Genomic DNA, 12,777 nt, shown 5'->3' on the forward strand with positions numbered 1-12,777 from the left:
TACGTTTAATAACAAACATGTTTTTTTTTATTCTGTTCTAGCCAACGTAACGGAGACCGCAATTTAGAGCCAGAGGTACTTTCACTCGATACAAATACTTCAACCTGCTGCAAGGAGTACTGTCTGTTAGGAGATGTAAGGAAGTTAAAGTACGAGGGTGGCCTTTCTCTCTGGAGTCTCCAGGTTCCTCCCACAGCCCCAAAACATGCAGGAGGTTCACTGGAGATCCTGAATTCCCCGGATGAGTGCATGAAATGTTGAATGGTTGTATGTCTCCGCAAGTGGCCCTGTGATGGATCTGGGGTGAACCCCACCAGTGACCCCTCCAGTTATCTGTTCATTTGCTTTCTGGTGGAAAAGAGGTGAAGAAATGGGTTCGAGCAGGTTGGATTGAGTAGAGAAAAGTGTCTGGGGTACTGTGAGATAGAAGACTATCAGCTAAAATGAAAGGAAAGGTGAAGGAGACAGTGGTGAGACCAGAGATGCTGTATGCTCGAGAAACATGACAATGCCAAAAAGACAGGAGGCAGAGCTGGAGGTCGCAGAGATGAAGATGTTGAGGTTCTCTTTGGGAGTCACCAGGATGGATAGGATCAGGAATGAGTTCATCAGAGGCTACAGGGAAGGGATATCAAGAACTTGGAGGATTTCAAGTACTGTCCTGAGCAATGGAGAGTGTGGAAAAGAGGTAAAGAAATGGGTTCAAGCAGGTTGAAATGGTTGGAGAAAAGGGTCAGGGGTACGAAGAGATAGAAGACTATCAGCCAGAAGGAAAGGAAAGATGGACTACTGATGCTGTATGCTCTAGAAACAGGACAATGACCAAAAGACAGGAGGCAGAGCTGGAGGTCGCAGAGATGAAGATGTTGAGGTTCTCTTGGGAGTCACCAGGATGGATAGGATCAGGAATGAGTCCATCAGAGGGACGGCACATGGTAGATGTTCTGCAAAGAAGGTCAGAGAAGCCAGACTGCGATGGTTGGGTCATGTACAGAGGAGGGATAGTGGATATATTGGTAGACTAATGCTGGAATTGGAGCTGCCAAGCAAGAGGTCTCGAAGAAGACCAAAGAGAAGATTTCTGGATGTAGTGAGAGAGGATATGTAGTTAGTTGGCGTGAGAGAGGAGGATACAAAGAATAGGGTGAGATGGAGAAGGTTTATTTGCTGTGCAGACCCCTGAAGGGAAAAGCCCAATGGAGCAGATTCATTTACTTTCCAAATCAGGGCAAAGTATGCCGACCGAAAATGTGCAAAACGGTTCATAAGACAAACCAGCAAAAGCCATCCAAATAAAAAATGCACAGCCGTAAAAAATTAGCATACATCACTTGATATCAGCTATTAGCGCAAGGACATATTTAGGCAAGTATCTCGATAAGCAGTGAAATTGCAGTTTGCGGCCTTAACGCCGCACGTTGATTCTTCTCAATGTCGATCCACAATCTAACAAGTCCTTCGGCTGCTAAACCGTGCTGTGGTAATATCGTATTATTAGCCTGTTCCACAGAGGAAGGGGGGGGGCAGGGCAGACACAAACACACACACACATTTTTGTGGCGAGATCAATAATGCACAGCCCCAAAGGTTTGCAGGGAAGTATTGACCCCCCTCTATAAAAACACTAATCTATAACTCCATTACAGGACAGAGGAGCTTCAGGGCCCCGGAGGTGAAGGCAGCATGTTGCTCCCCTCGCTGCTATGTGACCCTTCACCGCCCTGCTTCCTCCAAAAAGACCAAACGCCAATCGGGGTCGGTTAAGTTTTATTACAAAGGCTATACCGTTTAACCATGTTTTGCACCTGGTGGCTGAATATCTTTGTTGTCCCCTGATTTGTCCAGTTGGGCGCAAATCGTCATCTTTCCTCAGGATGACATCTTTGCTCCCGATTCCAGTTCATCGAAGGCTGCCAGCTCCCCGTTCCGATGATGGCACGGGTCGTTCTCTTTGGGCGATCTCTTCTTCTTCTTCTTCTTCTTCTTCTTCTTCTTCTTTTGACTTTTCCCTTCAGGGTTCTCCACAGCGACTCAACTTTCTCTATCTAACCCTTTTCTGGGTGGAACAAACTTCCGGAGGCAACAAGACTAGCATCATCTATCTCAACCTTCAAGAAACAGGTAAAAACTTTTCTCTTTCAGGACTTTTTACTGCGCTGATGCCCCAGATCAGGTTAGGCACCAAGTTAAGCTATTGCAGTGTGTGTGTGTGTATGTTTGTGTATGTCTTTGTTAAAAAAATAAAAAATAAAAAAAAATCACTAACCCAAGCCTACTGTTTTGTATGTTTGCCGTGCATCTTGTATTTGCAAGTGTTATTTGCAGTCCCTATGTCCTCTATTGTAAGTCGCTTTGGATAAAAGCGTCTGCCAAATGTAATGTAATGTAATATTCTCTGTATCCTCCTCTCTTACGTCAACTAGCTTCATATCCTCTCTTACTATATCCAGAAATCTTATCTTTGGTCTTCTTCGAGACCTCTTGCTTGGCAGCTCCAATTCCAGCATTAGTCTACCAATATATCAACTACAGTGATCCCTCGCTATAACGCGGTTTACTTTTCACGGTTTCGCTACTTCACGGATTTGCATCGTGCGTTGTGTTCTGCATTCTGATTGGCTAAAAAGTCACTCCGCTTCTTCTCTACCTGCGCGTCAATAACGTTGCAGTTTAATATGTACACGTACGTAAAACAGCTTGCCAAATTTACATGACGTACGTGCAAATTCTCTTGCAATTTCGAGATTCTCTAAAACCCGTAATGTTGACAAAACGCTCCGGACCGACAAAAGGGCCCAAAAGGCAGCGGAAGATGCTATCTATCGCAGATAAAGTTAAACTTCTGGACATGCTAAGGGAAGGTAAAAGCTACGCGGCTGTAGGTCGGCATTACGGAATGAATGAACCTTCCGTTCGTTCGATAAAGAAGGAAGAAAAAAACATAAGGACGACAGCAGCAATGTATACTAGAGTATTTAATTGTATAATAATTGTAAAAAAAAATGAAGGTTTCTACTTCACGGATTTTGCCTATCACGGGTTCTTTTTGGAACGTAACCCCCGCGAAAAACAAGGGTATACTGTATCCCTCCTCTGCACATGACCCAACCATCTCAGTCTGGCTTCTCTGACCTTCTTTGCAGAACATCTACCATGTGCAAGTCCCTCTGATGGACTCATTCCTGATCCTATCCATCCTGGTGACTCCCAAAGAGAACCTCAACATCTCCATCTCTGCGACCTCCAGCTCTGCCTCCTGTCTTTTGGTCATTGTCCTGTTTCTAGAGCATACAGCATCAGTAGTCCATCTTTCCTTTCCTTCTGGCTGATAGTCTTCTATCTCTTCGTACCCCTGACCCTTTTCTCCAACCATTCCAACCTGCTTGAACCCATTTCTTTACCTCTTTCCCACACTCTCCATTGCTCAGGACAGTACTTGAAATCCTCCAAGTTCTTGATATCCCTTCCCTGTAGCCTCACCATTCCACCGGGTTCCTCTCATTCACACACATATATTCTGTTCTCTTGGAGTGATCTGAGATGGCCGAAACAGTATCAGACATTGATCACACTCCAGTTGTTTCCTCTTTCTGCCAAAGGTTCCTCGATTTCAGGTGCCAAATGTTTATACCTGTGGTAGGTTGGTTTTACTGCACCAGAGACACAGGATACCTTTAGATACCCATTGATTCGCCGGGTCCCGGAGGGGACGCTGCTCCTCATCACGTATGGAGACGACAGGCCGAGCCGGTTTTGGCTTTGGCGTTCTCAAATCTTGATACAATTTGAGCGGCAATCACAGCTACAAACATTCACTGGACCATCCGTGGACGGGGCTTTTGGTGCTTTTTCAAGGTTAGAAAGGATTGTGGAAAAGTGTCATCAGAGAAGGGGCTTTGGTAGACAACCTTTCTGGCTCCACTCTTAAGGATTTGTCAAACTTGGGTCAAATGTTGATCGGTTGAAAGCAGCGTCTTGTCCGTCCTCCTCTAACCCTTCGTCACATCCACCTCAGCAGTGTCTCGGGTTTCGCCCGAGGCACGGCAGACACATCCAGCCGGCCGATCAATTGTCCCGGTATCTTCCATTAACGCCGTCGCCCTGATCAAAGTGCCACCCCGGCCCGCTTAATGCCATCTGTGTCTATTTCAGCTTCGCTGTCTGGAAGCCCACGACGTGATTCTGACGATTCCTCGATTTCCCGACAAGAATCTCTGCAGGTTCTTCTCAACGCATGAGGAACATTAAGATGATTTCAATGCTGGAGATATTCATTCATGTATTTATTCTTTATGTGTACTTCTTCTCAGGCATCACGGTGGTGCGTTGGAGCCTATCTCTGCTGCTATTGGGCCAGAGCCAGTGCCCACCATGGATCACTTACAGCATCACTTCCCAAATAGTGGGGACGATGCCGGGGGGCTGCATGTGACCCCAGCGAAAATGTTTATAGTGTAGTATTAGCGCTATGGTGTAGGGTTTTTTTTTTTTTTTTTTTGCAACCAAGTTGATATGAAGTGCAGTGAACAAACCTGTGGCAAAATCCTTAAAACCCCACAGCACCCTGAGGCAAAAACTGGTGCACCGAGAGGACAAAACACCCAGGGAAAAGATAGAGAATGTGGTGTCTGGTGTCACTTGTACTTAGGATTTTGATGATGTCTACATTGGAGAGACCAAACAACCTCTGCACAAACGGATGGGCCAACAAAGGGAAGCCGCAATTTCAGGACAGGACTCTGCGGTTCGCCTACACCTGAATGAGAAGTGCCATTCGTTTGAAGACTGCGTTGTCCGTATTCTGGCCGGAGAAGACAGATGGTCCCCGAGAGGAGTCAAAGAAGCCGTCTTTGCCAGAACAGAAAGTACATTTCACAAATGTACAACGCCGCACTGGACCTTCTGCGCCCTCCGAACCACCAGGAAAGACCCACCACCAGAACAAGCCCCGCTAACGTCCACCTGAGCCTCAGCTCATGGGATCCAAACAGGTTTCCCTCCTTTGATTAGCTTTACTTTTTCACATTCCAATCTAGGTAACTCCACTAAGTTGCTCTTTTGTTCAGACAAACGACACCCCCATTGGCATAACAACCCCCTTCACCTCGCTTCTGCAGATCAACTCCTGCATTTACACTACAAGCCACCATAACCTTGACCCACCCGAAACCCTGGCAGTTATGTTAGGAAACTCCCTACAGGTCATTAGAAGTGAAGAAATTCAAGTCCAGTTGCCACGACAAGAAGACTTCAAAAGTATTCACCATGATCTGGATGACTGAGAACCTCCACAGACCATGGACAAATAGGTACCATATTTTCACAACTATAAGGCGGACATAAAAGTCTTAGATTTTCTCCAAATTGCGCGGTGCGCCCTATAGTGCAGCGCGCCCTGTGTGTGTTGTTGTTGTACGGCGGACATAGTAGAGAACACCATGAGAACGTTAAAGGGTGAGGTGTTGACGTTGATTGTATATAAAAGAACGGGTATGTGCGTTATGCAGAACATTGTTGTTTTAACAACCCTGAAAACATCAAACAAACACATCCAAGCCCGGCCACGTCACCAACATGGACGAGGTGCCGCTCACTTTCGACATCCCGGAGAGTCACACTGTGGAGAAGAAGGGGACCAGCAAGAAGCGATACGCCCAACAGGGTACGAAAAGTCTTTTTGGACACCACGGTTTCACTAAGAGCGGAAGGCAGCGCCGGGCGAGTTACGCCAAAATTTGCGAATTAATTGTACATGCTAGGGCTTACATGTCTGCCGGCACTGTTGTTGGAGCTTTCGCAAAAGCCGGCATCATTTCCGAGGAGCCACGCAGCACGGAAAGCGACTCTCACAGTGGAGAAAGTGAACCTGGCATGTTTGATGGAGATTTAACGCAGTAGTTCAAATCAGAAACAGAGAATGAGGACTTCCATGGGTTTGATTGATGAGGATTACCGGTAAAAAATGAGAATACCAAACTCAGTTTAGCTCCCGCTCTATTTTTAAATATGCACACTTGTATGCTTGCGTGCGTGTGTGTGTGTGTTGTTGTTGTGTAAGGCGGACGTAATAGAGGACACCATGAGAACGTTAAAGGGGGAAGTGGGTGTGGATTGTATATAAAATGCGCGCCCTATAATCAGGTGCGCCTTATGTGTGTTTTAAATACAATAATGGCACACATAGCTGAGACTGCGCCCTTTAGTGCGGTGCGCCTTATGGTCGTGAAAATACGGTAACAGGAGACAAACGAAAGTCACCCAAAAGCAAAGACGAGGTAATATGACAAAGCGTATGTAGCGCTTGACTTCACTGTGACTACAGCGAGAGATGAGGAAAGACCGCTGTGTTTACTGTGTCTAAAAATCATGTCAATGCACAGCATGAAAACAAATATTTAGAGGTGTAGCTTGAAGAGATTTACATCCCTATTATGCTGATAAGCCGCTTGAGTTTTCCAGTGAAAACATACCAAATATTGGCAACAATCATTTCGCTTTGTGAAAGGTACATCAGTAGAGTTATTCTTTGTTGCAAGTTGTTCTCGTGTAAGAATACAATGTTGTACAGAGGTGTACAAGTAACAAATTTATGGACAGATGATATTATTTATAGTTGCGGTGGACAGTGGCGCAGGAGGGGGGCATGAAATGTTTTCTTCTTCCTTGTGGAGCCTAACAAAAAAAAAATAAGAAGCACCGACTTACAGGGCCACATACAGACCCGACAACTATTCACTCTCCCATTCACCTAAATTTGGGGTCTCCAAAAAACCTCTTGCATGTTTCTGGACCACTGGAGGAAACCGGAAGGTGCGCTAGTTCTTGAAAACAAACAAAATTACGCAGGAAATAAAAGCAGAGGATGGACAGAAGGAATCGTCCACACGCGGAAAACGTCAAACGTCCTCACCCTCAGCTGTTCGATGGGTTCCTGCAGCCAAAGGCGTATGAGTGTAGCCAGAGTGTAGTAGAGAATCAGAAGCATGATGGGATTGACGAAGTGGTGCCACTGACGCTTCGGATTCACCATCAGTTTCCAAGTGTTGGAGCAGTTGCTCTGGATAATGGGAGACATGCCGAAAATCCTGCGGGGAAACACAGACATCGGAATATGAATATATGAAAATGATGTTTTGGTTGTCGCAATCACCAAGCTGACGCAGCTTCCCATCGTGCTGTGAACCACAGATGCTAGCGGGAACACACACAAATACAATATATGTTTCCTTAGCTAGAATTAGCTAGAATAGCACCAGCTAAAGGACCTGTTGTGGATAGCAACATAGAGCATAATACATAAAATCATTCATTATCTTGAAAAGTACAAGACAGTGGTGAGACCAGCCATGCTGTATGACCTAGAAACAGTAACAATGACCCAAAAGACAGGAAGCAGAGCTCGAGGTCGCTAGAGATTCTCTTTGGGATTAACCAGGATGGATAGGATCAGGAATGAGTCCATCGGAGGGACGACACATGGTAGATGTTTTGGAGAGAAGGTCAGAGAAGCCAGATTGAGAGGAGGGATAGTGAATATATTGGTAGACGGATGCTGGAATTGGATCAAAGAGAAGATCTATGGATGTAGTGAGAGAGGAAATGAAGGTAGTGCCAATCATAGAGACACTCAACCATTCACGCTCATCAGCACGTCATATTGTTCATTCAATAAACCTCACGCCCTGCGCTACAACTGCTGCTGAGGCAGTTAAAGAGGATTAACCTTCCAAAGACGATGATGGTGCTCTTCTACACCTCCATCAGAGTCCATCCTAACTTCTTCCATCACCATCTGGTATACCGCCAGCACAGCCAGAGACAAGGGGACCCTGCAGTGTATCATCAAAGAGGGTGAATTGCTGCAATCTACCTTTTCTACAGGACTTGTATGCTTTCAGGACGCGAAGGCGTGCGGGCAAGATCCTGGGTGATTCCTCCCACCCGGGACATGGAGTCTTCCAACCCTCCTCTCTGGCAGGAGGCTGCAGTCCATCAGGACCACATCTACCATAAATTCCGGCATATGCCGCAATTTTTTTCACACGCTTTAAGAATTGTGGCTTGAACAAGAATGCAGCTAATTTATGGATTTTTATAGGGTAATTACGGTATGTTCCTTCTACCAACACCGTCACAGTGGACAAAGGAAACTGTTTCAGCAAACCCACTCACATTTAAAATAATACTTGGGATCCCCATCACGAAAAAGACCCGCAGAAATGCATTAGATGCGACTTTCAGGTTGAAAGCGATCAGTCTGGCTGTCGAGGAAGAAAATACAGCCGCTGCACGTAAGTTCAGCATTCCCGTTATGTATCGACAGTTGTAGATGTTACCATCTTTCCTTTAATTAAAAGTTTTGAAAAAAATCTTTCAGGTAACATCTTGCTGCGTTGATATCTCATGTTTCAATGGGGACACCTGCCGCTCATAGACAAGTGCAGCTTACGTATGTCCAATTTCTTTTTTCTTTTAAAAATTGGTAGGTGTAGCCTATATATAGGTGCACTCTATAGTCCGGAATTTAAGGTACCCACCACAAAACAGTTTCTTCCCATCTGCAGCCTGCCTTATCAAGAAGGCTTGTTTCACTCTGACCATATTTTGCGGCGCATAAGGCGCACCACATTACAAGGCGCAAGACAAAACAAGGTATATGAAACAAAAAAAAAATTGGTCAGTTTAGTCTAATTTTATTCAAGTCATTCCCTTGTTCAATAACAGACTGTTTTGTCCTCTAACTGTGGCCATCTCGCATAAAATTGGTAGGTCAGAAAGCGCAACGACAATTCATACCTAAGGCGCTCTGGATTAGAAGGATTTTAAGTGTGCCTTACAGTGCGCAAAAATATGGTTTATTTATTTAATCCCTTACCTTTTTCCCACGCTTTGAACACCGCGGCACAACGATGCAGCTAATTTATGTATTTTTTTCAGGCTTCACGCCGCCAAAACATTTAGCCTCGTCACATCGGACCAATGAAACGACCGTGAAATTCCGACACCGAAGACGATGACTTTCATGGTTTTAGTGCTCAGGAGGAAGAAAAAGATAGCGTTCAGTTGGAGTAGGACAAATAAGGGATAAATAGATGTCCTTGTGTTCATCAACCGTGTTTATTTATACATTTTTAGCTGGTGCGTTTTATATTCAGGTGCGCTGAATAGTCTGGAAATTCCTTGCAGTTGTAAAATTACTGTATTTTTACGACAATTAGGCGCACATAAAAGTCTTAGATTTTCTTCAAAATGTGCAGCGCGCCCTATAGTGCAGTGCGCCCGTTGTAAGGCGAACGTAGTAAAAGAACGGGTACGTCCGTTATGCAGAACATTGTTGTTTTAACAACCCTGAAAATGGCAAAGAGACACGCTTGTGAAGCACAGTTTAAACTGAGGGCCATGAAATCGAGCTGGAAAAGCTGGAAAACAAGCTCCGACGGGTCGAGAAGAGGCAGCTGAGTTTCCGCGGACATAAGGCGAGGTGGCCCGAGTTGGAGGAAAGACTCGAAGTGGTGGATCATCGAGCAAAGAACGAGTGGGAGAAGCGTTTCGACGGTCACCATTGGACTGAAAGCAGTGACGCTAGCAGAAGAAATGAAATTGAACATTTCCAAGGAGTTCCGTCTTGGTGCTTTCGTTTCACGAAACAGTGCCATTTTTCCATCCGGACCAGGAAAACGGTAGCACATCGCCGACAAACACATCCAGCCCAGCCGCATCACAAACATGGACGACTACCGTGAGAACGTTAAAGGGGGCGTGGATTGTATATAAAACCCGCGCCTTATAATCAGGTGCGCCTTATAATCAGGTGCGCCTTATGTGCGTGTTAAATACAGTAATGGCATACATAACTGAGACTGCGCCTTTTAGTAAAAAAAATTATGTAAAAATTCGGTACTTGGTGATTTAAGCAATTCTGATTCTGATAATCATGCCATATTTTTTTCTTATTTTAAGCTTCATTGTCTGCAGGGTCAATTTGCACCGTCTTGCCTCGAATCTAGATGACGCTCTCTCCAAGGATGTCATCTGGAATATATTAGCATAACTCACTGTTTGCATTGAAAGGAGAAGCTCTCCAATCTCGTTGCACATTCATTAACCCTTGTATTGTCTTACGGGTCAAAAGTGACCCACAAGCATGTTTAGCTGTAGAAAAAACACAATTTTTTTCCAACTTGAAATTTTATGAGTTTTCCTAAAGAGACCCCATAATTAGAAAAAGTGATACTTCTTTTTTGTTTATGTTTCCATGTGGTCTGTACACCACTATGGTACAAAGATTGTCTTATGGGTCGTTTTTGACCCGTAGGACAAGGGGAGTAAACACAATGTTAAGATCGCACGAGGGTTAAAATTCAGTAATGCTCATTGAGTCTCTGGGCAATTCAGATTCTCCATTTGGGCTGTTTGAGGAAACCGTAGAACGCAAAGGAAAAGCAAATAACATGGAGACTCCACTCAGATCCCTGTCGGAATCGAAACCAGGGACCCTCTGGCCTGGAGGCAGAAGCACTGACCGTTTCTCAAACCAATGAAGTCCTTTAAGAGGAACGGACCTTGTTTTCTTAAGAGTCCGGAATCACATTAATGTGACGAAAAACCAGTCGGCTCATCATTTCATCGGATTTATGGTTCGAACACTGTGACTTGACCGTTAACCAGAAAAATCTTACTGGGTTCTCCTGGCTTGGATATAAAGAAGAAGCACATTCACCTTGATCCTCCCCCTTTCACCTCTTGTATTCATTCCTGTATATTTTCTTTTTCTACCTTCATGGGTGGGGAGACGGTAAACAGTCCCGATGGTGACCAGCTGGGGCCGGGACGTGTTGACATTTTTCAACCATGTGGCCCGAGTTAAATAAGGACCTCCTGATTAATTCTTTCCTGTTTGGTTCCCTGACAGCGCCTGGAGCCGTGATCGCTCTGTCAGGCTACGAAATAAACAAATCTTAAAAATCCACAATCTTCAAATATCGAGCCCAAAATAGGGGAAAGGTGGGACACGCAAGAATGTCGGACGGGATGTACATTCCGGCTACGAGTTACAAGAAACTACCCCCCTCTCCCCTGCACTTCGACGGGCATAAAACCAGTTATGCTAGCTATTTTGGTCGATATGACCAAGTCGCACAACAGGATCTCCATTCACCGGCGCACTGGGGAAGGCGGACATCTCCACAGAAGACGTCTGCCAAACATAAAACAAGCACTGCAGCCGTTTTGTCTTCGGTATTTCCCTTTGAGCCACTCCTGCGAGGGGCGAGGAAGGACCCGACGGCTTCGAAACTGAAAGGCGCGGTTGTCGTTGCGCCCCAGGAATACTTTGCCAACAAGTCCCATTTTTTCTATCCAATCTACTGGACTGTCCGCCTATGTAAAGTATGTATAAACAGCATCCGCGTCCCCGGACGGTTGCTTCTGAGCATACACACTGAGTCTTTGTGCTCCCTGACACCGATATCTGGAGAGGAGGTGAGGCCGAAATGAGCTCGGACAAAAGATACGATTATGTCCTTCTGTTGTGGTAAGAACAAAGGGAATTGACTCAACAGGAATCGCGCTGACGTGTAGTGGTGACACCCGGACAGATTTAGAAGTCTCCAGAGTCTTTCTATGCCACATGCAGGACGCAGGCACGGCAGCACCCCCTCCCCCTCTGACCCCAGCCCACTTCCTGAAGGTTTTTTTCTTCTCGCAGCTGGGAAGGCCAGGCCTCATGACTGGGGGACTTCCATTGTATGCTTGTATGAGGCAGGAAGCGGAGTGGAAGCCGGGCCTCTCAACGGCCTCACTCAACACCGTCACCGCGGCAAGGCCGAGTCACTGTCAACGTGCAGCTCCTCAGGTGGCCCATTGTCCAATGAGTGGCCCGCGCTCATCGGTTGCCCGGAGGCGTGTCCCTGCGAGCGGCCAAAATGGCGCGCGAAGAAGGCGCCGCTTTTATCGTCACGTCGGGCCTCGGTTTTCGCCGACAGAAATACCTCGAGGGCGGTGGAAAGTCAACAGGAACACATGAGGGAAGGCGGATGATGAAATACTTGGCCTGTTCATGCGAAGAGGTACGGGGAGAAGAGCCGTAGCCACAGCAAACATTCCTGATATATACAGTCAATAATGGAAGTGCTTATTTCCAAAATGAGGCTTTAATACATTAAATCACTTCTCCGGTGTTTACCACTGGGGAATTACACGGGGTAAACCTGCTGAAAGAGCAGCCGAGTTATTTTTACGGCGACGCTCGGAGCAGCCCCGATCAAACGAGCGCGTTGTTTTTACATGAGCATTGTAAATATAAAGAGTCGTCCAGGTAACTCCTGCCATTACCGGCTCCTGATTCAGGGTCAGGTTGTGACTCATAGGTGCCGGGCAATGCAAACAACATCTCTCAGTGTGATTTAGACCATTACAAATTCAAACACTTAATCTAAGTCAATGTCAGACCCAAACCTTAGAAGAGATATCCGGTCTTTTGGGTACAAGTTTATTTTTCTAAACAATTAGCAAGACCGAATACCGAGTTTAAGCAGGGACAGATTCCCACAATGGCCTCTTGTTGATGTCCTCCACCATGAGCATACACGAGTCAGCGACCGGCCAATAAAACGTCACCGGGGTAGGAAACGGGGTCGCTGTCAAATAGGTACGGCTTACGGGAAAGTAGATGGAGCCTGATTTGCGCACCGTGTCACAAGACCAAGCTAGCCAGGATCTGGCGTGCACGATTCCCAAAGGCGTCAGGGTACAGGAACCTTCAGAGTAGACACTCCC

At 45.9% G+C, this 12,777-nt stretch overlaps 1 protein-coding gene across 3 annotated transcripts in view; it reads right to left on the reverse strand.

Annotated features, from left to right (window-relative positions):
- piezo2b (piezo-type mechanosensitive ion channel component 2b) overlaps window positions 1-12,777 on the reverse strand; it is a 135,694-nt gene that overhangs the window by 63,875 nt on the left and 59,042 nt on the right. For all 3 annotated transcript variants that reach the window (XM_086153356.1, XM_086153354.1, XM_086153355.1), the window contains one exon: window positions 6,911-7,085. In XM_086153356.1, the coding sequence (XP_086009482.1) occupies window positions 6,911-7,085 (175 nt within the window). The remainder of the gene's footprint in view (window positions 1-6,910; window positions 7,086-12,777) is intronic.

The sequence above is a fragment of the Fistularia commersonii genome, chromosome 10 (assembly GCF_037954325.1).
Source record: "Fistularia commersonii isolate RoL2024-O1a breed Wild chromosome 10, RoL_Fcom_v1.0, whole genome shotgun sequence".
NCBI lineage: Eukaryota > Metazoa > Chordata > Actinopteri > Syngnathiformes > Fistulariidae > Fistularia > Fistularia commersonii.